Source organism: Notechis scutatus, chromosome Z (assembly GCF_049901735.1).
Source record: "Notechis scutatus isolate UNSWTSFEM ecotype Mainland chromosome Z, rNotScu1.2, whole genome shotgun sequence".
Lineage (NCBI taxonomy): Eukaryota > Metazoa > Chordata > Lepidosauria > Squamata > Elapidae > Notechis > Notechis scutatus.
Window position 1 is genome coordinate 102176018 of NC_142025.1, and position 26941 is coordinate 102202958.

The 26941-nt window shown below is 39.3% G+C and overlaps 1 protein-coding gene across 12 annotated transcripts in view; it reads right to left on the reverse strand.

Annotated features, from left to right (window-relative positions):
- HDAC5 (histone deacetylase 5) overlaps positions 1-26941 on the reverse strand; it is a 132976-nt gene that overhangs the window by 23840 nt on the left and 82195 nt on the right. For all 12 annotated transcript variants that reach the window (XR_015745738.1, XR_015745739.1, XM_087946043.1 and 9 more), the window contains 9 exons: positions 25153-25297; positions 23934-24051; positions 22029-22159; positions 18815-18946; positions 16647-16759; positions 9289-9420; positions 5609-5831; positions 1128-1339; positions 393-698 (listed from right to left, as the gene is read on the reverse strand). Coding sequence is in view for 10 of the 12 variants with exons in the window: in XM_087946043.1 (XP_087802169.1) it covers positions 393-698; positions 1128-1339; positions 5609-5831; positions 9289-9420; positions 16647-16759; positions 18815-18946; positions 22029-22159; positions 23934-24051; positions 25153-25297 (1512 nt within the window). In the remaining 2 variants the exon portion in view is untranslated. The remainder of the gene's footprint in view (positions 1-392; positions 699-1127; positions 1340-5608; positions 5832-9288; positions 9421-16646; positions 16760-18814; positions 18947-22028; positions 22160-23933; positions 24052-25152; positions 25298-26941) is intronic.

Sequence of the window (26941 nt, forward strand, 5' to 3'; positions counted from 1 at the left end):
GGAGATACCATCCACAACTGTGAAATAATGGAATCTCACTACCTCTCTTGAGTCTTCTTATACTGAAAAGCAGGGAAAAGGGGCTATTCGTTTTCCTTGCGAGCTCAGGAATTAATTGCCATGCCTAAAAATATGTTATGCTAAACAAGTATGAATCTCACAACTTCGCATATGTCAAGGCACAAAGTTCTCATAAGTCATAGAGAGGTCTTTGCTCTCATACATATATGCTTTTGCTATCTTGCTGTGGAAGTGAACAGATGAACATAAATGCCTCCCCTCCCGTACTGCGTCTGGCCTTGAAGAGGAGAAGCCTTTTGGAGTTTTAACAATTTCTTTCCTGTGATTTCAGTACAGATTTGAATGATACATACTTTTAAGAGAGGCCTCACCTGCCTGTAAGTAACTCCCACCTCCTCAACCTCCTGTTCTTCTTCCAGCAGGTTCACTCCATCTTCATCTTTCATTCGAAGACAGCCTTGCTCTTTGGCTGCCCTCTTTTCTTCTTCTTCATCCTCCTCTTGTTCATCCAAGCCATCCTGGGTCCCCTCATTTTCTATTGACCCATCCAGCACAAAGGGCCCCTGGCCCAGGCCCAAACCAACCCCCAAAGATTCCTGTTGTTCTGTCAATTCCTCTTCTGTTTCTTCAGGATGTGTAGTAGGTGGTCGTGGCAACTCACCAGTCTTAGTGATTATCTGCAAGAGGAGAAAAATTAAAAAGGAAAAACTGCTTGTATTTTAATTGCCTAGTAATTGTGAGGTCGAAGCAAGAACCTGGAAGCCTTGGGGGGGGGGGGCGTTAGTTACACTAAATACAGTTTTGCTGTTCTGGTGACTTCGATTCTTTGAGCTTAATTTCTGGTCCTCTTAGCTGCTTACAGGATAAAGAGGAGCTGAGAAAAATACACATACTATTCAATTGCCCTATTCTAAACGGACTGACAGTAGGTGGAAGATTTCAGCAGTCCCAAGTAGCTTGGAGCATGCTGAATGACAAACAGAAGGGGGAAAAGGAGCTTTCCCTTTCAATCATATACTTCTTTAGCTTGAGATCCCAGAGAACATGGATTCATGTCCAAATAGATTACACAAATGTTTGCCTGAGTCACAACGCCCTTTGCCTACCTTTCCCAGTTGAATTTGCTGCTGTTTCTGCTTCTCCAGAAAATGTTGGTGCTGCTGCTGCACAACCAAGTGTTGCAATGCTTGAGGGCTTTGAGGCAATGGGGATGATTGGGTGCGGCTCAATGGACGATGTCGAGGCAACTTGCTTACAGTGCGTAAGTTGGAGGGGATGCGTTCTCCTGTCACTAGAGGGGATTGGCCATGCAGAGGAACTGTAATGAAGAGACCAGGCTTTATTGGAAAGGCACTTGTAAACTATTGCATCACATTTCATTTAAAAATGAAAAGCCATAAGCAGTGTAACTAGATCTCATCTTTTTTATTTATTTACATGGAAATATTAGTAAATGGCTTGAACATGACTACAGTTTCGGAAGGTTCACATTCTGATTTGTCGCCAAAATGCAAAAATTGGCCAGGTGGCTACAGACCTGATTTTGAAGAGAAGAAAATTACCATTAGAACAAAGCTGCAATTAGATAGCTTTTATCACTGCCACTAACCCAATGGGGGCTTCTATAAGAGAAAAAAATGTAATAAGATGAAAGACAAATGTTTATTTGCTTTTAGATGCAGGTCTTGGCAATCAAGACCAGAGTCTAAAAATGTGCCAAGCTCTTCTTTTAATTTCCCTGAAATTAATAAAAACTAGCTTTCAAAGCACAAAACTGTTGCGCACATTCATCCCCTTTGCAATCAACTGCAATTCTAGAAAGAAAAGTTGCTTGTACTTTTCTGGATGCTACAGCAGGTTTTTCAATCTGGTCTGTAATGAAAGCTTTCGTCCATCAAAATTTTTATTGCTATTTCAGTATTTGCGAAGTGTTTCATTGCTGCTGGATAAGACAGGACAAAAAGGTCCTTCTTAGATGAAGACATGTATTTGGCAGGAAGACAAATAATCTGGCCTTTGATCATTTCCACTATCACAAATACATTTATGGTTAAAACGAGGGAAGGTAAGAATACCAGCTTTCTGGTAGAACTATGGGCTTGAGGTAGAATCCTAAATCAGTAAGTGTTCCCTACTAGAAGAAAGTTAGGATTTTCGGATAGGGTGGGTATCATGATTTATAATACAATATCATAATACAATATACCATCTGAAAATATGTGAGTGGCTGATAATTTTCAGACAATTACAAACTCATAATCATAAAACTGCTATTTTGGTTGACTCTGAGTTCTTTGTTCAATGCAGTCTTCATGAAATACAGATCTACAGGTGAAACTCAAAAAATTAGAATATCGTGCAAAAGTTCATTTATTTCAGTAATGCAACTTAAAAGGTGAAACTAATATATGAGATAGGCTCATTACATGCAAAGCAAGATAGTTCAAGCCGTGATTTGTCATAATTGAGATGATTATGGCTTACAGCTCATGAAAACCCAAATCCACAATCTCAGAACATTAGAATATTGTGAAAAGGTTCAAAATTCTAGGCTAAAAGTGTCCCACTTTAATCAGCTAATTAAGCCATAACACCTGCAAAGGGTTCCTGAGCCTTTAAATGGTCTCTCAGTCTGGTTCAGTAGGAATCACAATCATGGGAAAGACTGCTGACCTGACAGTTGTGCAGAAAACCATCATTGACACCCTCCATAAGGAGGGAAAGCCTCAAAAGGTAATTGCAAAAGAAGTTGGATGTTACCAAAGTGCTGTATCAAAGCACATTGATAGAAAGTTATGTGGAAGGGAAAAGTGTGGAAGAAAAAGGTGCACAAGCAGCAGGGATGACCGCAGCCTGGAGAGGATTGTCAGGAAAAGGCCATTCAAAAGTGTTGGGGACTTTCACAAGGAGTGGACTGAGGCTGGAGTCAGTGCATCAAGAGCCACCACACACAGATGGATCCTGGACATGGGCTTCAAATGTCGTATTCCTCTTGTCAAGCCACTCCTGAACAACAAACGTCAGAAGCGTCTTACCTGGGCTAAAGAAAAACAAAACTGGTCTGTTGCTCAGTGGTCCAAAGTCCTCTTTTCTGATGAGAGCAACTTTTGCATCTCATTTGGAAACCAAGGACCCAGAGTCTGGAGGAAGAATGGAGAGGCACACACTGCAAGATGCTTGAAATGCAGTGTGAAGTTTCCGCAGTCTGTGTTGATTTGGGGAGCCATGTCATCTGCTGGTATTTGTCCACTGTGCTTCTTTAAGTCCAGGGTCAATGCAGCCGTCTACCAGATTTTGGAGCACTTCATGCTTCCTTCCACAGATAAGCTTTATGGGGATGCTGACTTCATTTTCCAGCAGGACTTGGTACCTGTCCACACTGCCAAAAGCACCAAAACCTGGTTCAATGACTGTGGGATTACTGTGCTTGATTGTTCAGCAAACTCGCCTGACCTGAACCCCATAGAGAATCTATGGGGCATTGCCAAGAGAAAGATGAGAGACATGAGACCAAACAATGCAGAAGAGCTGAAAGCTGCTATTGAAGCATCCTGGTCTTCCATTACACCTCAGCAGTGCCACAGGCTGATAGCTTCCATGCCATGCCACATTGAGGCAGTAATTGCTGCAAAAGGGGCCCAAACCAAGTACTGAGTACATATGCATGCTTATACTTTTCAGAGGTCCGATATTGTTCTCTGTACAATCCTTGTTTTATTGATTGCATGTAATATTCTAATTTTCTGAGATTGTGGATTTGGGGTTTTCATGAGCTGTAAGCCATAATCATCTCAATAATGACAAATCACGGCTTGAACTATCTTGCTTTGCATGTAATGAGTCTATCTCATATATTAGTTTCACCTTTTAAGTTGCATTACTGAAATAAATAAATTTTTGCACGATATTCTAATTTTTCGAGTTTCACCTGTACTCTTGATAGACTAAATTATATCCATCTTCCTGATTTCAACAATTCTTCCTAATATTATAGATAAACTGTGTCCTGAATTCAAAGCAGCCTCTCTAAGTGTTGTAATACCTGAATACTTGAATCAGTATTACTTAAGTATCATTAATTTGTTTTTGCTGTTCAGTTCCCAAGTTATGTCTGCCTCTTTGTGATCTCATAGCACACATGGCCTTTCTCTCTTACACTGTCTCCCTGACAGTGCCCAAACTCAGGCCCATTGCATCGATGATACTATCTATCTCATCCTCTGCCTGCACCCATCTCCTTTTGCCTTCACTCTTTCCCAACATCAGCGTCTTTCCCAATCAGTCCTCTCTTCTCATTTGCGGCCAAAGTAGTTGAGCTTCAATTTCAGCATCCATTCTTCCAAAGGACAATTAGAGTTGGTTTCCTTTATGGTTGACTGATTTTGATCTCCTTGCAGTCCAAGGGACTCTCATGAGTCTTCTCCAACATCACAATTCAAAAGCATCAATACTTTAGCTTTCCTTATGGTCCAACTTTCACAGCCATACATTACTATTGGGAAAACCATAGCTTTAATTATACGGACCTTTGTCGGCAAAGTGATGTCTTGCTTTTTAATATACTGTTTAGAATTGTCATAGCTTTCCTCCCAAGGAACAAGTGTCTTTTAATTTCATGGCTGCAGTCGCCATGTGCAATGATCTTTAATATCATTAAGTAGAGTATTAATACTCAATGATAAAGCTATTTCCATTATAGTGCTGTAGCAAGCCTCAAAAAGGGGGTTCTGCTGACAAATTTCTTTTTTAGACTTTCAAAAATCTTGTTATTGCTTATTCCCCAGATCTCAGCCCTACAACAATGGGGCTACGTAGATTGGTGAAAAAAAATCTTGATGTATTATATTAGAGTGAGAACATCAGTTAAGTACCTGAAGTATTTTGTTTTTGAAATAAATTCCAGGTATTTAGAAGAGCCCATTTGTTCTATTTCCTGTCCTCTTTGTGCACTTTTGATCTCTTGCCAGAAATAATCACTTTAAATGCTTGATTCCTGATTTTACTCATTAGCAGAAATTACTCATTTTTACTAGCAGCCCATTAAAATGATTCTATTTCAGAAGAATTATGTACTACCCTTTTCTGAGAACAACCAATAAAAAGGAATGAAACACTCATAAATGAGCTGCTTCTGGCAGCTAAGCAGAGCCATCGTAGATATACATTTAGTTAATTATAAGCACTGGCCAAGATAGATGCAGGATAATGACAGTTAGGTCTAATGCTTAAGGCACCAGGCTCTAAAACCAGGAGACTAAGTTCTAGTTCTCCCTTAGGTATGAAAGGTAGCTGGGTGACTTCGGGCCGCTCATTCTCTCTTAGCCCAACTCACCTCACAGGGTTGCTGTGGTGGAGAAAATAGGAGGAGAAGGAAGTATTAGGAATGTTTATCATCTTCAGTTATTTATAAAAAATTAAGACAGGATAAAAATAAATGTTACTGACTTCCACTGAATGCTATATAGTGGTATCCCAACTATCCCATTTCCTCTTGTTTCTCAGCTGCTTCCAAGCATCAATGAATGAGTACTACATTTTCTATGCCATGCACATCCCTTGTGGACAAACTCACACTTGACCTGCTCACCAGCAATTAGTGTATTCTGTTGCCGAGCCTGTTCCAGAAGCAGGACATGTTGAAGCAAAGAAGCGTGCCCATGATTATTGGTCTCTCCCTCAAGAGCAACCCCCAGAAGGCAACTGGGAATAGAAGACATGCTGAGGAACTTGCTTGTCAAGGCACCTCCCTGGCGCAATGATTGGATGGTCTGGCGCTCTGCTTCTTGCTGTGTGGTTAGATTTGGGGAGGTCTAAAGGAAACAGAGACAAAGAGGGCTTTTAGACTATCCTAGGTCCAGATGAGAGATACAATAAAGTAAAATATAAAGCAGGGGGAAACAGGAAAAAAGATATGAAATTAAGAGCTAAAATGCAAAAGCAAAGAAAGAAAAAGAAACAAAGTAGCTTCTAATTTTCTTCATAGCATTCAAAAGTATTTTCACTACAAAATACACAAACACTGTCCCCTTCATCCATTTTAAACTTTCTTATATCATCTCCTTGCTAATCTTTTTGCCAGAAGTTATTAAGTCTTTAAAACTTTTTCCTCTTTATTCCTTTGTAATCCAGAAAAAATGATAACCCTCCAAGTGGAATATTATCCTGCTCAAAGAAAGGCATTCTTTAAATAGAAATTAGATCCAAATGTGATTAAGAAATGAGGATTGGGTAGATTTTATGCGGGCTATGAGCTCAACTCATAAATTAATTGCACAAACTTTTGTTTTTGCAGTTTATTCATGAGGAGCAGCTATCTGGAGTGGAAGTGGGCACTCTCATGATCTCTCCTTTGTCCAGAAAGATTTTGCCAGCCAACATTAACTTTACCGCAATATTATCTGCAATAATATCTACATAAATACTAGCATTTCTGCTGCAATATTATCTCTACTCTTTGTGATTTTCAGTTCACCTCAATAGAAACCTCTTCCTTTCCCATCTACCCTTCCTTATGCCTGGGGTATCAATTTTCTTGCAGCCAGGCATACTCAGAAAAGAACCATTTAGATTTCTGGAAATATCTTTACTCTTAATAGGATAAAGTATAATATTTCAAAAGCCTGCTAAAGCAAATCTTCTGTTCAACTTAATATAATTAAGAGGAGTTGTTTTAATCATTTTCTCACACTTCTGTCTTCCTCTGGATTGAGATATCTCCTAGGCAAAGTTTTGGTTTCTCCCCTATATTCCCAAGGCCTTCTAAATATTCCGTCCTAACAATATTCCCACAGTTAAGTGTTTTTGAAATGGTGCTGCTGAATTACAATTTTTAGCAACTGAGGCAGTTCTTGAAGTCCAGGAATATCTAGCTACAAATTCCCCACTCCTGTCATAATCTGATTAATGCTATGAATATTTCATTGTTAGTATGTATTACCATAATTATGCTAGGGGTTCAATAAATGGAATGAAAAGATGAGTTGAATGAAGATATAGAAAACCGCATCCTTCCTATTACATCCCATAAATTCATCAAAAATGTAAACCAGATTCTGTAGAGCTCTGAAAAAGTCTACACTTTGCAGTAAGTTTAGGAAAACACGATGTTGAAGAAAATCCAAGTACAGAAAAAATGTCTTTGGGTATTCCTAGCCTCATTAAGATATCACTGGATACCCAATTTTAATTCCCAACTACATCTATGGCAATTAGATCCATTATCTCCCTTATTTGACCATTCTGCTTCTGCTATCTGTCTTGTGCCTACTTCATACTGAAAGCCCACCGTGGTAAAGATTAGTTCTCTCTACTTTTTATAAAGCTCCATATGTACCAATTGTAACTACAGTGATTTTAGGAATAAGGACAGCGGAATAGGAAAACTCCAGCTCCAGAAGCTTCGTTGATTTGAAACATTTTTTTCTTTCACTTGATCGTTAATTTAGGCTCCCCAAAGTCCTCCAAACAGATCTGATTTAAATGAGTTCAGAATATAATGGTAGAATAATAGAATCCAGTAGACATATTTGGGGCACAGTGATCTAGTACAAATTAACAGGCTACCATATGATTACATTCAAATTCAAGACTGGACTAATTAATAGAGGTCTGGAGAGCTTGCTAATCTCAGCTGAGCCTGGGTGTCTGGAGCACAGACATAGCTATAAAGCCATTTACTACTCTTGGATAAGGAAAACAAATCACAGCAGAGAATAGTATAACATGAAATCTGCCAATGAGCTATTTCTAATTTCTGACACTGAAAATAGACAAGCTGTCAACCGGGCACAACTGCCACCGGTCAGGTCCTGAGCCAAATGTGGTGCCTGTCATCAGAAAGAAGCAATAAATAGGACACAGCTTGGTATCAACTGCTTGTCCGAAAACAAAACCCAGAGACCGGTGGTGCTCTAAAAGCAAAAAAAAGGAAAAAAAGCAAATTATATACAGTTACTGGTTTGGCTCACAAAATATTAGGGGCCGTTCCATTGTACTGAAAAGAAATAAAGTAGATCTGGAACAAGGATCAGGAAGAGACATTAATACAGAGATGTACAAATCGCCACCAAAACCTGGATTGAAGTTTCTAAAAAATGTCTGAAAGATACTGCCTCAAAAATTGTAATTTTAAATATGGTAAGAAGAGGAAATGATTGAATAAATGATTAAAATCTTGATACATTTTAAGCTTTCATTTTGATTATGTTTAAATTCTTAATTTTAAAAAATTGGAGCAAATCTCTTACATTCTACTGAAAGTTTTTTCAGATTATAAAGCTATGCTTTAGCATAGAGCTAGAGGTCAGAAGATTAATAATGACTAAGAAAAAGATGATAATAACAATGTTGTTAATGTGGTTGATGACTTATATGACTCTTATCCCCCTTCAATCCATTCAGACTGTAAGTGGACATAGAAATAGTTATTTACAGAAATTGTTCCGTAACTGATTAAACATAAAATGTGTAAAACTATCACATGCTATTGCAGTGGTCACTGCCATAAATATAACTTCCAACTAGATGAATACATGGTAGGGGAAAAAAGTATATTTTCAACTGAACTCAAATCCTGGAATTATGTGGACACATCGATGTTGTTTTCCTGGCAACAATTATCCCTTATTCTTCTAGGACTTTTTTTCATTTAACTTCCAAGTTTAGTTAAAGCCCTGGTATTCTCTTGCCACCCCAGAACTAATCAAGCTTGATTATGTGCTTAACCCCTGAGTCAAGATAAGGTCTGACAGATACTGCCACATACTGAAATGAACAAGAGAATGGGGGAATGAACTGCATGTTTTGAAATGTTCAAATTTGTCACGTTTATATTACAAACCCATCCAAATAAATTTGCATCTATTCTTTAGCTTTTTCCCTTTGACAAGAATGGGGCAATGCTTTAGTATGGACACACTTAAAATGTGTGTTTGTGTGACATGAAACTTGTAGGGACCAGTGGTGGGATTCAAATTTTTTTACTACCAGTTCTCTGGGCTTGGCTTGGTGGGTGTGGCAGGGGAAGGATATTGTAAAATCCCCAGTCAGCAGTGGTATTTGCAGGTTCTCCGAACTACTCAAAATTTCCGCAACTGGTTCTCCAGAACTGGTCAGAACCTGCTGAATACCACCTCTGGTAGGGATAGTTCTAGGCAGAACTCTTTTTTCATTTACTTAATCTCTGTATTTCATTTGTTTCATTTAGTTGCTATATCCATATCTATAAATTTCAATAAAGTTTTTTGGGGAAGGAGAAGCCGTACTCACATTGAGGTGTGAATTTGTGACTGTGACAGTTGTCTGGAGTCCTAAGGAGATATTGGGCAGTGATGGAGAAGTGTATAGGCTAAGTTGGCTAGCTGATCCATCCACGGTAACAGCTTGGTGCTGTGGCAACATCTATATAAAAGGAAAAGAAGAATTAGAAAGAGGGACAGTAGATAAGATAATACAGATAAATAAGAATATATCATACTGTATTTAGCAAGAAGAAGAAAAACTTGATATTATCCCAGCTCTTTAATGTGACCTCATTAACAAGGCAAGACAAAGCAGAGATGTATCCTGGGATATAAAAGCTGAAAATAATTATTATTTTATTTTATATATATCCAAGAAGCAAAATAATAAATAGCCAAGGGATCAATGTCCCTGAATGTTGATTAACGTACAGCCTGGAAATCTGGGGCTATGCTGGCCAAATTTGTAGTCTAATACATCTAGCCAGGCAGAGGTAATAAGACCAGTATAAGCATTTCCTCTTCAATTATCTGCTATTCAGAGCAGATTTATATGTGCTTGATAATCTAAAAATTAGCTGAGTAAGAAATTACAGTTGTGATATTAAAACTCATCAAGAAAATAAAGAAAATTAATACTCTCCAACTCTTTTCAGACAAACTTTATCCACAAAGGAAACCAAATTCATTGCTGTGCCAAAACTAAACTTGGACTGGATTGGATCTCTAAGCCATATACAGCCGTAGAGCTGCATTTCAAGGCAGCTGGGACTCTGAATTTGTAAAGAAGTATTCATTGCTTTCTTTTCTGCTTTTAATCCCTTAGGCACATGAAACAAGATACAAGTTACATTCTTCCAAACATCTTCATTCTGCTTCAACAGATCCCGCCAAATTAGACTACTTGGTTAATTCATACAACTGCATCAGTAACGATGTGGGATTCCAGATGATAAGAATAATTGTTCCTAAAGTATCATATAAACTTGTCACAAGACTGCTACCTGTCTGCTAATATTAGATTTTAGTATCTTATCAGCTGGGCTGAACAACTATCAAAGATGCAATGAAGACAGTTTTGGCTGACTCCATCCTCCTTATCCCTCTTCTCTACTGCAGTTGGCCTGGTTGTATAGTATCTGCAACCAACACTGTAGAACTTTTCTTTTTCTTTGGGTGCTACAAACACATTGCTTTACCACTGTAAAGTGAATGTATGCTGGGAGTAAACAATGGTGTCATTTTAAAGATAAAATTAATTATAATCATATATTTCAATACACACAGACAATACATATACTCCGTTTCAAACAGTTTTATGTACATTAACCGTATAATTGCACTGCAACATTCCCACATAGATTTGTTATTTGGACTGTTCCTGGCTCAAGATAGTGTTAGATACTTAAGTAATTCCTCATTTTTTTTTAAATCTCCCTAATAGACCTAGATGATAATGGTGATATTATAAATGTATTTCAAGCCAGAAATAGAAGTAAATAACATTGTTCTTTGCAATGTCCAAAAGCGGATTTGTCCACCAGGTGGTGCTTTGTTTTGTAACAGTGGGAAAACGGATCTTCAGAAGTCTGGTGGGGAAAGGAACTGTTGTCATGTAGAAAATAATGACAGGCTCTTCTGCACTGCAGCCCAGCCCAATGCAGTCCAGCAGAAGACAACGGGGGGCGGGGGGGGATTGTATTGAGCAAGTGAGAGAATGGAAATACCCACAGAATTTTCCCCACAGAAACAGGATAAAATCTTAACTGAAAATCAGAAGAGAATCTTTAGCTTTCTTTTTCACAAACAAAAATCATTTTTCTCTTCAGGGAGCTTTCAGGTTGTTACAAGAAGCCTGGCACTGTCCATATAAACACTATATGGAATCACATGCTTCTCTTGGAAAAGTAAAAGCAATGTTTTTCTTCAATAGACATTCTATCACATTAAAAGCTTTTGTTAAAGAGAAATAATAAATATGTGAATTTGCAGCTCTTCACAATGAGTGCAGCCTTTCCTCTTGTTGGGACGATATTGGCTCACATATCTGGGCCTGATCCCATTTCAGGTAGCCTTCCTTTGGTATATCTGTTTAGAGTGGGCACCTTTTTCTCCCAATCTGTTCTAGGAATCTGTTCAACTGGACAAACTGACCCTTTTATTTGACCCATATTAATGTGTTTGGTACATGCTGTGATATTTTGGTCTGGTTTCATCAACCAGCACAGTGTTTAATTTCTGCAAGGGCAAAACTCCCTTCCTTTAAGAGCCCAGTGCTTAGAATGGGTTAGAATGTAGTATTGCAGGCCTAACTCACTGCTCACTCCAGGAGTTCAATTCTCAGTTGGTTGATTCAGCCTTCTAACCATCAGAGGTCGGTAAATGAGGCCCCAGATTGTTGGAAGCAATAGGCTGACTCTAAACCACATTGCCATAGGATCCTTTGGTTTTTATCCAATTCAGTGGGCTCCCATATCCCAGGGGGCCCACTCCAGCCTCCCTGGCCTTTAGGCAACCCCAATTTGCTGTCACACTCTTCCAGGTCTACTGCTGCTTCTTGTTATCAGGAATAAATTCATGCTTTCGAATGAGTGCAGCCTTTCCTCTTGTTGCGGCCTTATAAGTTCTCAGACAATATTGGCTCACATATCTGGGCCTGATTCCATTTCAGATAGCCTTCCTGTCTAACTCTTAGATATCCTACCTTGCTTTAGAATATTGCACCATATTTTGGACATCCCACTCTGCTACCACATTGCCATAGGATCCTTTGGTCTTTATCCAATTCAGTGGACTCCATCCCCAGAGGGCCCACTCCAGTCTCCCTGGTCTTTAGTCAACTCTGGTTTGCTGTCACACTCTTCCCAGGTCTACTGCTGCTCCTTATTATCACAGAAGGTTCTCAATGTGGTGTTGTAAATTCTGTTGGTTGAGGGCCCCCTGGATTGTTTGTATGATCTTACTGGAACAATTGAGCTGACTCAGAGCTGTCTGCCCAAATGCCAAATGGTCAGTTGAAGCCACTGTGGTTCTGGATGAAGCAATGCTCCCTGACTTAGGGAGACTCTTTCTCGAGGAATCCTCCATGGCTTGGATACCGATAGGCTGACCAGATCTGCATACCACGGACGTCTGGGCCAATGTGGGGCTAGGAGTAGGATATCCGCCTTCTCCTGTATCACTTTTTTCATTACTCTCGGAATTAGGGGAAGTGAGGGAAAGGCATATAGCAGGCCCCAGGCATCATGGGTTGTGGAAAATCGTTGCTCTTTCCGCCCCCAGTGTTGGAAGCCTGGAATAAAACCTTGGTAACTGGGCAATTGTTGGGGAAGCAAAGAGATCCAGGATTGGATTTCTGAACCTTCCCTGAACAGGTCTGGGTGTAGGCGCCACTCTGAGTGGTCGATTGTGGGTCTGCTGAGCCAGTTTGCCTGCACATTCGCTGTCTCTGAAATGTGCTCCACTCTGATGGAGAGAAGATGTCTCTCTGCCCAGAGTCCTAATCGTCTTGCCTCCTGCATGAGTGCTCTGGAATGGTCCTCCCTTGACAGTTGATATGTGCCTTGGTGGCTATGTCAGAATGAATATGTGGTGACCCAATATACTTTCCTGGAACCTCCTCAGGGATGAGTTGCCCTGAGTTGCAGCCAGTTGATGTTGTTCCTGAGGTCCGCTTAGAACCACTGTCCTTGTGCTATCTGGGACTGGCAATGGATGCCCCAGCCAAATAGGCTGGCATCTGTGATAATGGTCAGGTGGTTGGGTTCCTTGAAGACACACCTGGGTTATGTCCTGCGACCTCCACCATTGGACAGTGCAGTGCCTTTGGTAGAACCTGAACCTTGACCTTCAAGTTGCTCCTGCCTGATCTTTGGTAGGGCAGAAGGAACCACTGCAAGGTTCTTGCGGAAGGCGTGCCCAAGGTACAAATGATATGCAGGACACCATTTTGCCCAGAAGCTGCAAGAGAAGGGCCAGGGTTACTGTTTGGGTTGTCTGAATTTGGCCCGCCAACCCTTTGATACCAACTTGTTGCTCCTGAGCCAGGGAGAACTTGCATGACCTGGTATCTATGACAGCACCCAGGTGTAGCAGTCGATTTGTAGGAGACAGATGACTCTTGTCGAAATTCACAGAGAACCCGTGTTCCTAGTAGGTCCTCTGTTGCCTTGAGACTAATATGTCGTCCAGATAACATTGGATGCGCACTGGAATTGCTATGAAATGTGCTGCTTTCACTGCCAGTACCTTGGTGAAAGTTCTGGGCGTTCAGGATAGGCCGAATGGTAGGGCTTTGTATTGATAATGCCGACTGGCATAATGAAACCACAGAAATTTCTGATGAGATGGCAGGATAGCTACGTGTAGATATACTTCCGTGAGGTCTATAGATGTCAGGAAGTCACCCTCTTGGATGCTCCCCAGTATTGACTAGAGGGACTGCATTTTGAATCTTTTGTAGATTAAATGTCTTTTCAGGTCCAGGATTGCTCTCCATCCCCCCAAGGTCTTTGGGACTACAAACAGAATGGAGTAAAACCCCTGCCCCTGCTCGTCCCATGGAACCGGTTGAATAGTTTGGATGTCCAGTAGGTGTTGAACTGCTGCCTCCATGAGGCTTCTTTTTGTCTTGTCCCTTGAGATCGGGGAACTTATGAAGAAACTTGGGGGTGTGGAGAGGAAATCTAGGGTGAGACCTAGTCTCACCGTGTTCAGGATCCAGGTGTATGTAGTGGTTGATGCCCATTGGCTGGCAAATAGACTTAAGCACCTACCAATGAGAGGGTTGGGCTTGTCATCACTTAGAGCAGCAGAAGGGACAACTGCCCATGCCCCAGAATGGGCGTTTGTTTTGATCTTGTTGGCCATTTCTGTCCCTGAAATCAGATTTGTCCTGCTGTCTGCCTTGCCTGTATGTATAACATCCTCTGGAAGTGGTGGACCCCAAATCCAGTCTATGGACCGAAAGGAGGTCTTGCTTCCAGAAATAGGGCGAGTGGCAGCGGTCTGTTCTTTTATACACCAAAGGTAAAACCTTCCTTCTGTCTTCTCTTTAGTCTCCATCAAAACAGAGTTAGACTTAAGGCCTCTACAAATAGCTTGCCATCCTTGTAGGGAGCAGAGGCTAGTTTCCACTTAGACTTCATGTCCCGTCAATGGTGGAGCCACAGTATTCGTTGGACTGCTATGGAAGCAGCCATGGCCTTAGAAGCGAACTTGGTGGCATTCAGGGTGGCATCTGCCGAGAATTCCAAAGCATCTATCAGTTTGTTGATATCTTGCTGAGCAACCCTCTCCTGCATCTGGCATAGCCAGATGAGCATGGCTCTGTTGAAAAAGGATGCGGCTGTGGACGCTTTGACCTCCCAGGCAGCTACCTGATGCACCTTGTGGAGCGTCAGTTCTGCCTTCTTATCCTCCGCCTTCAAAGAATCCTATCTGTCTTTAGACAGAATAGAGGAGGAAGTTAAGGCTGCCACCGGTCCATCTATAGCTGGTGGTTGTAGTGCCTCAGAGAGATCTGGGGCCACATTATAGAATCTTTTGTCAGTACCGCCTGCTGTTGTGAACACCACTGGTTGGATCCATTGTCCTTGAATTACATCTCAGAATAATTCAGGTGAGGGAATCTCCTCACTCTCCTTGATTGGTTTCTCAAAGAGCAGCTCACCTGGGTCTGTCAGGTCTAGTGCTGACTCCACTGTAGTTGGGTCACTCCCAAGGGTGTTGCTGCTTTGCCCTTAAGTAGGACTTAAAAAGAGTTGGTAAAAAAAAGGGGGGGGGTAATCTGTGGCCTCAGGGTTACCTGAATCAGGGTGCTCTTGATTGTTCAATCTTCTTGGAATTGTTGCAAGGGCTGCATTGTAAACTGAAGAGAGGAGATGTCTTATTCCTCTCCCTCTGTTTTGAAGGAAATGTTTAATTCTAACCCACCTTCAAACCAGTGGTCCTCTTTATACAAAATGTGACTTTGCTATCTTCAAAAGAGTGATTTTTGTTTTTTCAGATGCATGAGGACTGCTGAATCTTGTCCTGATGGGTCTCTTCTCTTATGTTGTGCCACGTACTTGTAAAGTGGTTGTCTGTTTCATCAATGTACACATCTGCGTATGTCTCATTGCATTGCATATATCACATTGCTCAGTTTGTCTGGATGTTTTATCCTGGGATTGGACAACCTTCTGCCTTAATGTATTCTTGGCTTTAAAGTGAACATGTATATTGTGTTGAACTGAACATGTCAACATGTATATTGTGTTGAATATTGTGTTGAACTGAAATCAGAACTTTTCTTGCTAGGATTAATGGATAGTCAAGTAAAAAAGAGCCACTGAGGATTATCATATGATTATATATGATTACTACCGCAAGACTATTATATGCAAAAAAATAGAAATGCTCTGAAATACCCACAGCAAAGGGATGGTCGGTGAAGAACTAGTGGAGGCAGCAAATTTAACTTCTTTGATTAAAAATCAATAACTACCGTGTTTCTCATATAATAAGGCCGGGTCTTATTTTTTTTTGAGCCCCGAAAAAATGGCTAGGCCGTCTTTTCGGGGGTGACTTAATTCCCCCCCCTTGCATCTTCGGGCGGGGGGCGACGGCTTGGATGTTGACCTCGGCATTGGTGGAGCACTTCGTATCGGGGTCAACGCAGGCAGCACCATATCCGGGTGTGCAACAAAAGTACTTCCTAATGGCAAGCCCCCCCACCATTCCCCCCCATTTTGCATGTTTTAATATAGGCCTTAATTTGGGGGGAGGGGCTTAATTTCATTTCATGCCTATAAAACATGCTGGGACTTCCTATTGGGGGAGGCCGTATTGTTGGAGAAATAGGGTACATCTACCAATAATTGGAAAACCCTTATAGACATTTTAAGGGGGGGGGGAGAAAAAATGACTTTGTGATTTATAGTTGACTATGGAAAAAGAAAATGATAATGTAATCTTAGAGAGACTGAAATATAAATTCATTTATAACTGTTAAAAAGATTGAAGCTGCTTCTTTATAAAAATTTTCCTTTTCTATTTTTTTGTTTCAAATATTTATACTGTTGTTATCTTGTTAAAATTATTCAGTAAAAATTACATGTGTGCGCATTCATAGATAGACAGACAGACAATGCATGCACTCGCTTAAGGAAGCAAGTAAGAGATGTTCTACCCCATTGCTATTCTCACATTTAATCTGCGAAGCTAAAATAATGATAGGCCACATCTAGTGGGGAGCCCCAGATGAGTGCAGTCATCTGAGCCCAGATCTCTGCCCCAAGTCAACACATTATTGTTCAAAGCAACAAATAGTGGGCTAAATATGTACAGGTAGACAAGAAAAGCAGCACATCACAGCAGGTAGCAACACTCTTTCACTAGCCTTACCTCAGTATGTATATTAGGCACTGACCCAGTAAGCCCGTTTTCTGTGATGGCGCAGTTGGAGCTGTTTGGGGAACTTGGGCCAGATCCAGGAGCACTGTTGCACATTGAAGACACTGCAATGAAAGTTTGGGGAGGGGATTGCCACCATGTCAGTCTTCTGCTGAATTAAGATGCTCTTGTGCCCAATTAGGCTACTGAAAATTTCACTTTTTATTTTGAAGCAGAATCAAGTTTTAATTCACATGGTAGCAAAGAAATATTGGAAAAATTTATGTTGACAAGTTAAAATTCAGTTGTTGATTTGGTTTTCCTTTATAACAGAACAAAGCACCAAAGAATGTCGACATGTAATAAAGGAATATCATCATGTTATACAACATACAATTTACATAAGCTGCATAAAAAAATCCCTAGCATTCCCATGTTTCTAGTTCACAGGGCTGTTAACTGAACAGCTGTCTCAACTGAAAGCAATTATTCCAAACAATATTCCATCAGTTTGTTTATAAATTTATTGACATGAAAGGATACCATTATAGAATTTCAGTGACTAATGATTCCCAATTTTCCCTGAATATGTATACATTGGGTAGAGATTTTCTTAGTCTCTTTCTAACAGCTTTCCAATGAACTGGTGAGGAAACAGTTCTTTTCACTAATAATTGAGAAGCTTGCAGGTGGCTATTTACAAGTTAGCTTCCTAAAACTGACTATTACCTCCATTTGTGATTCTGTAAATGATAAACTTACCTCCATTTGTTATTTTCTAATCAAAATGTTTAGATTTCCTTGTTTTATTAGAATTGATAAAGAGAGAGAGAAGGATATAAGGCATGATTTCACCACACAGAAATGAATGTTCCTAGCTTAGTGTTTGGCATTTCAAATTCACCTTTCTACATTAACTATAAATGCAGATGTGAAAACAAAGAGAAATCTGGTTTCCAAGAAGGAGCCTCAGGTTGCTAAGAGCTTAAATGCCAACCTTCTATACTCCCCCTTTCCCCAGTTAAAATTAAAAAAAATATTCAGAATGTTCTTCTACAATTCCTACAAGTTAAATGCCCACCAAATAAATTACCACAATCTAGATTATCAGTGATACATCTAAAATGAATTTATCACATATAAATTCCTGAGCTTTTTAAATCTGTTCTTAGGTTCATCCATCCCTCCTCTTAGACTGCAATACATTTAAGAGGTCTTTGAATAATTATCACTTTACTGAGAATTATGTCATCATACTACTGGGTCAAGATTAAACTAAAAATATTCAAACATTTCTTCCTCTTTCGTGTTTTTAAAAAAGAAATGCTATAATTCTTATGACACTCATATTTTCTGACCTGAATTATTGTGCTCCCTTTTGAATAGATTTCTAGTCATATCCCAACTCATGATGCAATAATATATAAGTAATAAAATTTACTTAGTATTAGTTAGTATTATGTGGGAATTTGATAGAATGTTTGTCAGGGAGTCCAAAGACTGGATGCATGCATAATACAGTATGAGAATTTAGCCATGGTTAATATAATTTGTAGTTTAATTCAAATTTATTTTTGAGCATCATTAAAATTTCTAATATACCTGTAAAAATCATAAGGTAAAAATAAAATAAAAATAAAAATGGCAGAAAAATAAACTGGAACTAGCCAAAAACTGGAACAACAAAAATTATTTTAATTATCTGAAAAATTAATTCAACTTTGATTCCAGCTTCTTTACCACCAAGCCATGTTTATTTAAAATAAAAACACAGTTTCATGTCATCACAATGTAATTTGAGCAGTGCTCATAGCTAAGCTATCACTGCTCAGTGAATATAGTTTAAAACAACTTTCAAGCAAAAGAGAGAGAAGAAAGTGAGGGGAAATTGCACAAGTTCCATTCTTTAGGAAAACATGGCTTTACAATTACATTTCCACAAATGATTGTTTTATCTATTTTGCCAATTTTTTTTCTTTAATTGCAATGTTTTGACTTCCAGTATCCTGTTTCATCAAACACTTTGTAGCACACAGAGTATACCAGACACACTTTTTTAATCAGTCATTTTTCTCCCTTCTTGACATACTCAGGGAGAGGACTGAGGAATGAAATGTTTCATCCAGTTTTTTTCAAAAGCAAATGATACTTGCACTTAAGCTGGGCTAATGTCCTCTCACCTGTGATTTCAATTGCTCGTTTTTTGAAGGTGCTGATGACTGTCCCATCTTTCCTCCGCAACAGAGGACTGCTTCTTCTCTCTGCCACCTTCTGTTTTAATCGTGAGCGCACTTTTAAATTGGGTTCTGAGGCTGAAAAGAAGAAGCAAGCAAGAATGACAAACTGAGGTGATCAGTATTCTACTGAGGTAGACTTAGCAAGGAAGCAAATTGTAGAGAGGAGAAAAAGCTCACTGCATCATCATTTACCAGATCAATCGTATTGCTTCAAGAAAGAGTGAGATTTTTTATTATAAATATATTTATTCTCCATTTCTGAAGCATAACAATAAAATACTCATTCCCAATACAATGCCTTCTAATTCTACCAAATGCCAGCCACCATAGTTAAATGTCAAAGTCCATGATATCTGGACTCTGGATGACTCCAAGCAGCACAGATATCCTTCAAATGATAGACCAGGACTAATAGGGCCTGTCATGCCCCTGTTGGAATCTGATTCAAAGGGGGAGGCTGAGCAGCTGACAGGGACTGGGAATGTGGCTCCATTGGCTGTGAAGACACTGGGGAAGGGCAAAGTCCAGCTGGGCAGAGCAGGGCAGAGGTAGAGCAAGAGAGAGGGAATTTGCAGGAAGGTCCAGGCCCACCCCCTCTTCATCCTAGGGCACGCAGAGAGGAACAGAGAAAGGAGCAACATGGATTGCATGGCTTACAGGGGAGGAAAGGGCCCTGATTCCCTTCAATAGCTACAGCTGGGAACATAGTGTTTAAAAGGAGAAATTGCGCACAGCAAACTGTTGAGAGCAAATCTTGAATTATCTGGTATTGTCGAGGCTTATCTGGGTCCCTGGCGTTTTCCCAACTGTGTGTGTTTTGCTGGCCTTTCAAGACTGCAATTCCTTATCCCAGGTGTCACCAACTTTTTGGACCTCAGGGACCACCAAATTCACAATTTTAAATCCCGCAGACCAGAGACCTTAGGAAAGTCCCCCCAAAAAACTGCAGGAAAATTCCCCACCCCAGTTTCCTACCAATTGATCATTCTTTATTTGGGATTGCAGGATACCATCTCCAGCTCCATTCTCAGGGGGAGAGAGAGAGACTTCTGGCTTCATGCAAGGAAAGCAGCAGAAACGGCATAAATCTTTCTTTCTCTCCCTCAAACTCTGCCAGAAATGAGTCTTTGTGAGACTTGTCGTGCCGACGCAGCCTCTTGGAGCAGGAAACCTTGTGCAGGGTCACAAAGAGTCATTTCTGGGGGAGTTTGGGGGAGAGAAAGAATGAATTTTGCTGTTTCTGCTTCTTTCCTTGCATGAAGCAGAAGTGTCTCTCTCTCCCCCTGAGAATGGAGCTGGAGGTGGTATCCTGCAATCCCAAATAAAGAATGATCAATTGGTAGCCAAAAGCATAAGAAAAGCGGAAAGAAGCAGCCTGGTGGCCAGGCCAGGCATGTGGGGCAAGTTCCCCCCCGCCCTTCCCCCCCCTCCCCTCACTACCTCATGTTCTCAATGCAAGCGCTGCAAGCCTTGTATTCCCACGAGCCATGTGGGCCTGGATTAATTGTTTTGGGGTGACATTTCTCTGTGGATCACCAACATTTTCTCGCGGACCACCAGTGGTCCCTGGCCCACTGGTTGGTGACCACTGCCTTATCCTGTCCTGTCAAGTTAATTAGTGCAGCGTGGTTTGTGTGGATTTTTATTTACAGTTTGTATATACTTTGTTTTCGGACTGAATTTCCTCCACTTAAAGACTGTTCTTGAGAGAGTTTTTTCTCCAGCTGAAGGTAACCTAGACATTGGGGGCAAAGTTGGAGGTACTAAAGGGACTCTTCTTATTTATATGCCTTTATGCCACGCCCTGGGTCATCACAGGGCCTGTGTAGGTAGATGAAGCTTATTCTGACTTGTTTATACTCCTCTGCCTGATAAAATCCTCTGCCTCCCACCCAGGATGCCAATTTAAATTATTTTACTCCATGAAATCTGGAAGATATTCTACATAGACAACTTTTTTCAATTCAGCTATTATGTCTTTATAAAAGAGTAAGTAGAACCCTGTTGGGTCAAACTTATGATCCATTTAGTCCATCCACTAGTTATTCAGATGCATTCAGGAAGTTCATAAACAAAGACAGGATAGTTGTTTTCTTCTTCCCCTCTTACTAACAGCTGTCTGGGATTAAGGAAGTAGTAAATAGCTACTAGGACTAGCAGCTATGGCTAGCTGATATTTTATAAATTTGTTCGGTCCCTTTTGAAAGCTTAGTGGACATGATACCATCTGATAGCTACAAATTCCATGGTTTTGCTAAACACCATTTCTATGTGTCCTTTGAAAGTATATATTCAATCACACAATGCCAAACAAACTATTTACGTTTATTCAGATCTTATCATTTTAGAGACTATAACATAGAAATTGGCTAGTTTCTCTGCACCACCTTTTCAAGATTTAATTCTTTCAAACTGAGTACTTTTTACTTGTAACCAAGATCTTGGCAAGATTCAAATAACCACAAAATATACCTAACAGACTGTTAGTGGAGAGAACAATGGGGAGAACCACTAGATAGTTAATAGCTTCTCCAGGCAATAAGATAAAGAGGTGATGGAAAAGATTCTTTACTGACTTAAGCCCTTAGGTAGTGTTCATGCTGCCAATCACTAGGTTAGGAAGACAAACAGTCAGACTTGGCATAAGGCAGCATCCTATGTTCCTAAAATTTCCTGATTTCACATAGCACCTGTGCTGTTTTTTTCCAACTTAGTTTGACTGTAAAAAAAGCTTTTGCAAAAACAAGCTGAGCTGTTACACAATTAGCATCTAAACAGCTGATTTCTTGCAAGGGAGCACTGATTGCATCTAAAAATAGGCTGTTTGTTAAGTCAGTCTTCACAGTATGTTTATCCAGTTCTTTACTGTGAGTTTAGAATTCATGTCATAATAATATTTTAGCAGAATGAGGATTTAGTATGTGAGTTTGATTTTCAGTCAGAAGTTGAGTTTTTCACATTGTAAATGCAGTATTTTATAACATACTTGAATGAATATTCTTAATTTGTAGTTCATCAGATTAAATCAATTTTTCTTTCCTTTGCTCTCTCAGCACCAGCCATTGTTTTTACAAGCTAGCACATTTAAGGTCCAGAAAGCCATGGAAATTGACCTTCTCCCCTTTTGTTTATTCTTCAACTATTGATTTCTACTAACCAGTTTTCCGGAGTGGAAAGTCATCTCTGCTATCGTAAGTGCCAAGTAAAGGTAGTTTACAAGAGGCTGGTGTTCCCGGGCTTCCTGTCTGGGGAGGGGAACTCTGGTCCAATGAGGTATGATGAGCTCCCCTGCACAAATCAGAAAAAAAAGGCCAGGTTTATTTATTTATTAAAAAAATTTATATGGCTGCCCAACTCACTCTTGGTGATTCTGGGTAACTTACAAAGAAAAACCATTAACCCAACAGTCATCAAGATTTAAATCAAGATAGCCATGTTTGTACACTAATTAGCATACAGAGTCCTCACTTTCTAATTGCCTCATTTAACAAACATTCAAAATTACAATGGCATATAAAAAAACCCATTAGCTTTCTAATCAATCTTCAAATTTATGAGTCGCAGCACACTACAATCAAGAGGCCACTGTTTGTGCACTTTGCAACAGCGATAATGAAGAAAGTGGAAATAAATTGTAAGCCAGTCAATGATTTTCTACATAGTGACCACAGCGCTTAGCAACTTACTCATAACACTTGTGGTAGCTAAGTGAGGACTACCTCTGCTTCTTCCAAAAGTTTTCTTCTGCTTTTTCCATTCATATTGGATTTCATGTTTACCTTATAGTTACTTGGCATTTCTTTAATTTCATTAAATGAAAAGCGCAGTCAGAGCAGCTGTATACTCAGTAGTGAAAGGCCACTAGTACAGATGGATTCAGTTATCATTCATTTTTTCATCCAACTTGTTTTTTTCTGTATAACCTGAAATTCTTCTACCTTTCGATTCAGCTTTGATGAAAGAGTTCTGTAATACCACAATGCTCATTAACCCTACCATTGTGAGATGAAAATGGTACCATGATTCTTAAATTTGTAAAGAATGAAGTCAAAAGGAAGATTGGAAGGAAGATCATAGTAATCTTTATGTTTTCCATTCCCCCTTTTGGCTCAAGAATGATCACTGATTTTGAGTTCTTCAGCCCAAAATTTAACTGGTTATTTGATCAATATTAATACCATTTCATCAAGCAACGTAGAGTATCATTTTGTCATTAGAGCTTAAACCAGTACACCAAATTCAGTCTGCTATCTATGGCCTTTTTTTGTAAAATAGCAATTCAAAGAAAAAATTCTGAAAGCTGCTTGATAGTAGAAGCATGAGAATAAGTACAGGCATAACTGGATAAGACTGGGAAGGACTTAAGAGATATTTCCAGGAAAACTGCTAGTTTCTTTGAGAAATGGATTTGACCAGATGCTATACAAATTAGACAAAGATGTACTATTGTTGTGAACAGAAAAGGAAGTAGAAAGTGTCTCACGCTTCCAATTCCCCCACAATTCATTATCCAAAAATAGAATTTGCTTTTGCATGCACAGACATATACATATACATACAGAGAAGAAACACACAAGCTGGCATACTGGTGAGGGAACTGTGAAAACGCTATTTTGAGCTAGATGAATGAATGAACTACTTCCCACCATAATATAATTATGTAAATATAATTATTTGCTGAAGAAGAACCCAACAAACACAGTTAAATTTAGAGAAAATTGAGTCCTTGAAAATGAAAGACTTATTCCTATTTTTTCCTATTGCCGAATATACAGGAGCAAATATCAGTTGCACACAGGCTGTAAAGCTCTTCCATGTTTGTGACTGAAGTATTTGTTCCAGAATTGAAACTCAACTCTATGCACAGCCTGTCCTAAATCAGACTTAGTTGAAAATTCTAGAGCAGGGTTTCTCAATCTTGGCAACTTTAAGGTATATGGATTTCAACTCCCAGAATTCTTAGCCAGCATGCTGACTAGGACATTCTGGGAGTTGAACTCCATACATCTTAAAAGTTGTCAAGATTGAAAAACTCTGTCCTAGAGACAAAGGAAAGACTTACCAGCATTTGGGATGCTGGGAGAGGGAATGATTCAAGCCACCCACTGTAGTTGGCTCTTTTGACTTGCTGAGAAGGAACTCTTGAAGTTTCAGCTTCACTTCAGTGCTTGCAATAGCACCTTTAAAAATTATAGAAAAACACTGGTAGAAAACATTAAAGGCAAGTTGAGATGTTATCTCTCTTCCCTAAGCTGGGGCTATGCAAATATGTGACCTTCAATTCTCACAAGTATGCCAGTGAAATGTGTTCAGGGACACTACTCTTCTCATCTTGTATTCCATGCTAACAACCTATTTTTAAAACCCAGCTTCAATCAAGCTTACAAAAGGGGGGAAATCCATTTTTCCTAAGCACACTGGCAATAATTTTTATCACATCATCCTTCACATATTCTTGAAGAATTCCATCACAGAGTTACATTTACTATATTTTTTAAATCATTCTTTATTCATTTATTATGAGGTGGAGGTTACAACATCAATTGAAGAGCCAAGCCAGACATAGTATAACATCCAAAAATGCCTGAAATTTTATTGTCTTTAAGCATGTTATACAATCCCAAATCAGGGGTAAGTCCCATGAGGTTTGCCATTGAGATCTCTCAATTCAGCCCATCCCCATGTTGCTGTTGACACAGATAATTGTTTGTAAGCTGTCAAGAGCTTATTCATGCTGGAGAAAAGTGGTAAATCTGTCTGTCCAGAGTGAAAAAGAACTTGCATGTTTTATGACTGTACAGAAATGCATTTATGTACTATACCTGTCTGCTTATATGCAACATTGACTACATGTACAACCATGGGTGCTCAACTCACCATACATTGCCTCATTTAATCTTCAAAGAGACAATGATTGCTCATCTTTATTCAAAAAATAACTCCCAAAGGCTGCAGATTTGTGAAAAATCTGAAAATTACTTTGCAAAGAATCTCCATCTGAAAGGAAGTGCCATGACAAAGAAGTCTAACCTTGGCTTGAAAGCCAAGTTCGTTTATTTATTTACGTCTTTATATTGCCAATATACTTGTGAGGACAATTTTAATTATCTGAGTGGGTTTAGGTCCATGTGGATTGTTTTCAAATATGCTTCTCTATATGGTACTTTGGGAATAGGAGAATATAATCCTCTAGCTCCTCTATAGTTTCTTCTTCCAGTCCATGAAATATAAACAGGATATCATTCCAATAAATGCAGTGCAATGCAATTAAAACTTATTACTTTCTTTGCTTTTCTCCTTGTTGCGTAAGATGAGTAACTGCTGCTCCAGACGCTGCTTCTCCAGCTCTTCTTGTCGCTGTTGTTCTCGTTTACGCTGTTGCTCTAGTTCTTGTTGACGCTTTGCTGCCAACATTTCCTGCTGCTGCTGCAAAAAGGAACAGGGAAAGGGTCAATACCAAAAGGAATTGTGTACATACTTGAGGCTACATTGTGCATGGATGTCACATAACAAAATCCAGGTATACATTTGCAGGTTACTCTGTGCTATTTTTCAAACACAGATTATAGCAGCAAAGCTGGAAAATGTAAATTAATATTGTTTTTGCCCATTAACAATTTCTCTCTAGCAGTAATTGTTGCTTTATAAAACTTCTGAGTGATAGGAAAGTTATAACAGCGTTTTTTTTCTACAGGATTTTAGCCATTTAGAAATCTCCTCGAATAAAACTATCATGAAACTCCTATTCCCATGTAGAAAACATTTCTAATACTCAGTTAATTGTCTGAGATTAATAGTAAAGCTAGTGCTCTGCAATGTCCTTCAAGAGGTCCATATTTGCTTTTACAGAGCATATTTACATTTTGTAGTAATTGAGATTTCTCTTTATTTTATTGGCTGATGGTTTCTCTTTTGCATTGTTCCCATCTAGTATTTTATGACCTGTCAGCTGTTACTTTTTTTTACATGAATTATACTTCTTTCCTATTGTTTTTGTGATTAGCTCTCTTATTAGGCAAAAATCAAGCTTGGGCTCTGTATGCCTATGCTGTCCACAAGGTAAATTTTTTTCTTTGTGTATTTATGCTTATGTAACATATTTCTACCAAAGCCCATGCCTTTCCTCTTTTTATTCTCTAAGATGTTCTTTCCTAGTATAGGTTTCTATTGTCACCATTTAATTGTGTTATGGTAACCACACAAAAATAAATTTAGGTTTGATAAATACAGACACCAAAAACCTTGTAAAAATATTGCTTTAAAAGTCAGAAACTTCAATTCGATAATAAAATAACATTATTTCCCAGACTTCAATTTATTTTACAAGTAACTGCAAAAAAGGTGATGGAATTAGGAATGAACATAAACATCATCCCTGCAGACTACTTGCCTTTCTAGGTTCTAATGTCTGTACCGACACCTTCAGAAGAAAAATAGCAAAATCAGGGAGAAAGGATTTTTGTAGGGCGGATATGATACAGAATGATATTAGGAAATAGAAGCACCTGGCCATATTTGGTCTCTTTATAAGTAGTTTCTGATCTGGATAGTACTTAGATGGGAGACTACATATTCCAGGACTTTTGGCTTCTTATCAGTTGCCCAGAATTGCTTAAGATGGGCAGCCATATAATATTATAGTTAGACAGTTGAAAAATAATCCAAAGGCAACAATGCAAACCATTTCTATCCCCCCCACCCCCCCACCCCCCACCCCCACCCCCAAAAAAAGCCTGCATCAAGAATTGTAAAGATATTAGAAACTGAGCTCAATTTTATGATACAAAGAATCCTCTTTCTAGTTCTGGTTTTTATCCCTGACAATTATGATTTCTGAAACATAAAAAGTAGGGAGAGAATCTGACTGAAAACTTCCAGATCTATGAAAGGACCTGGTATGCATAATTCAAAATTGAAGATGTATCACTGTGAATGTGGCTTATAAACTATGGATTTAACTAAATATTTTTTAAGCAAAAGCCGTAAGTAAATGAAAAATGGAAATCTGAGATAATAGCTAAGATAAAAGGCTACAAAATACTGGCTAAAACACTGAGTGATAGCATTTAT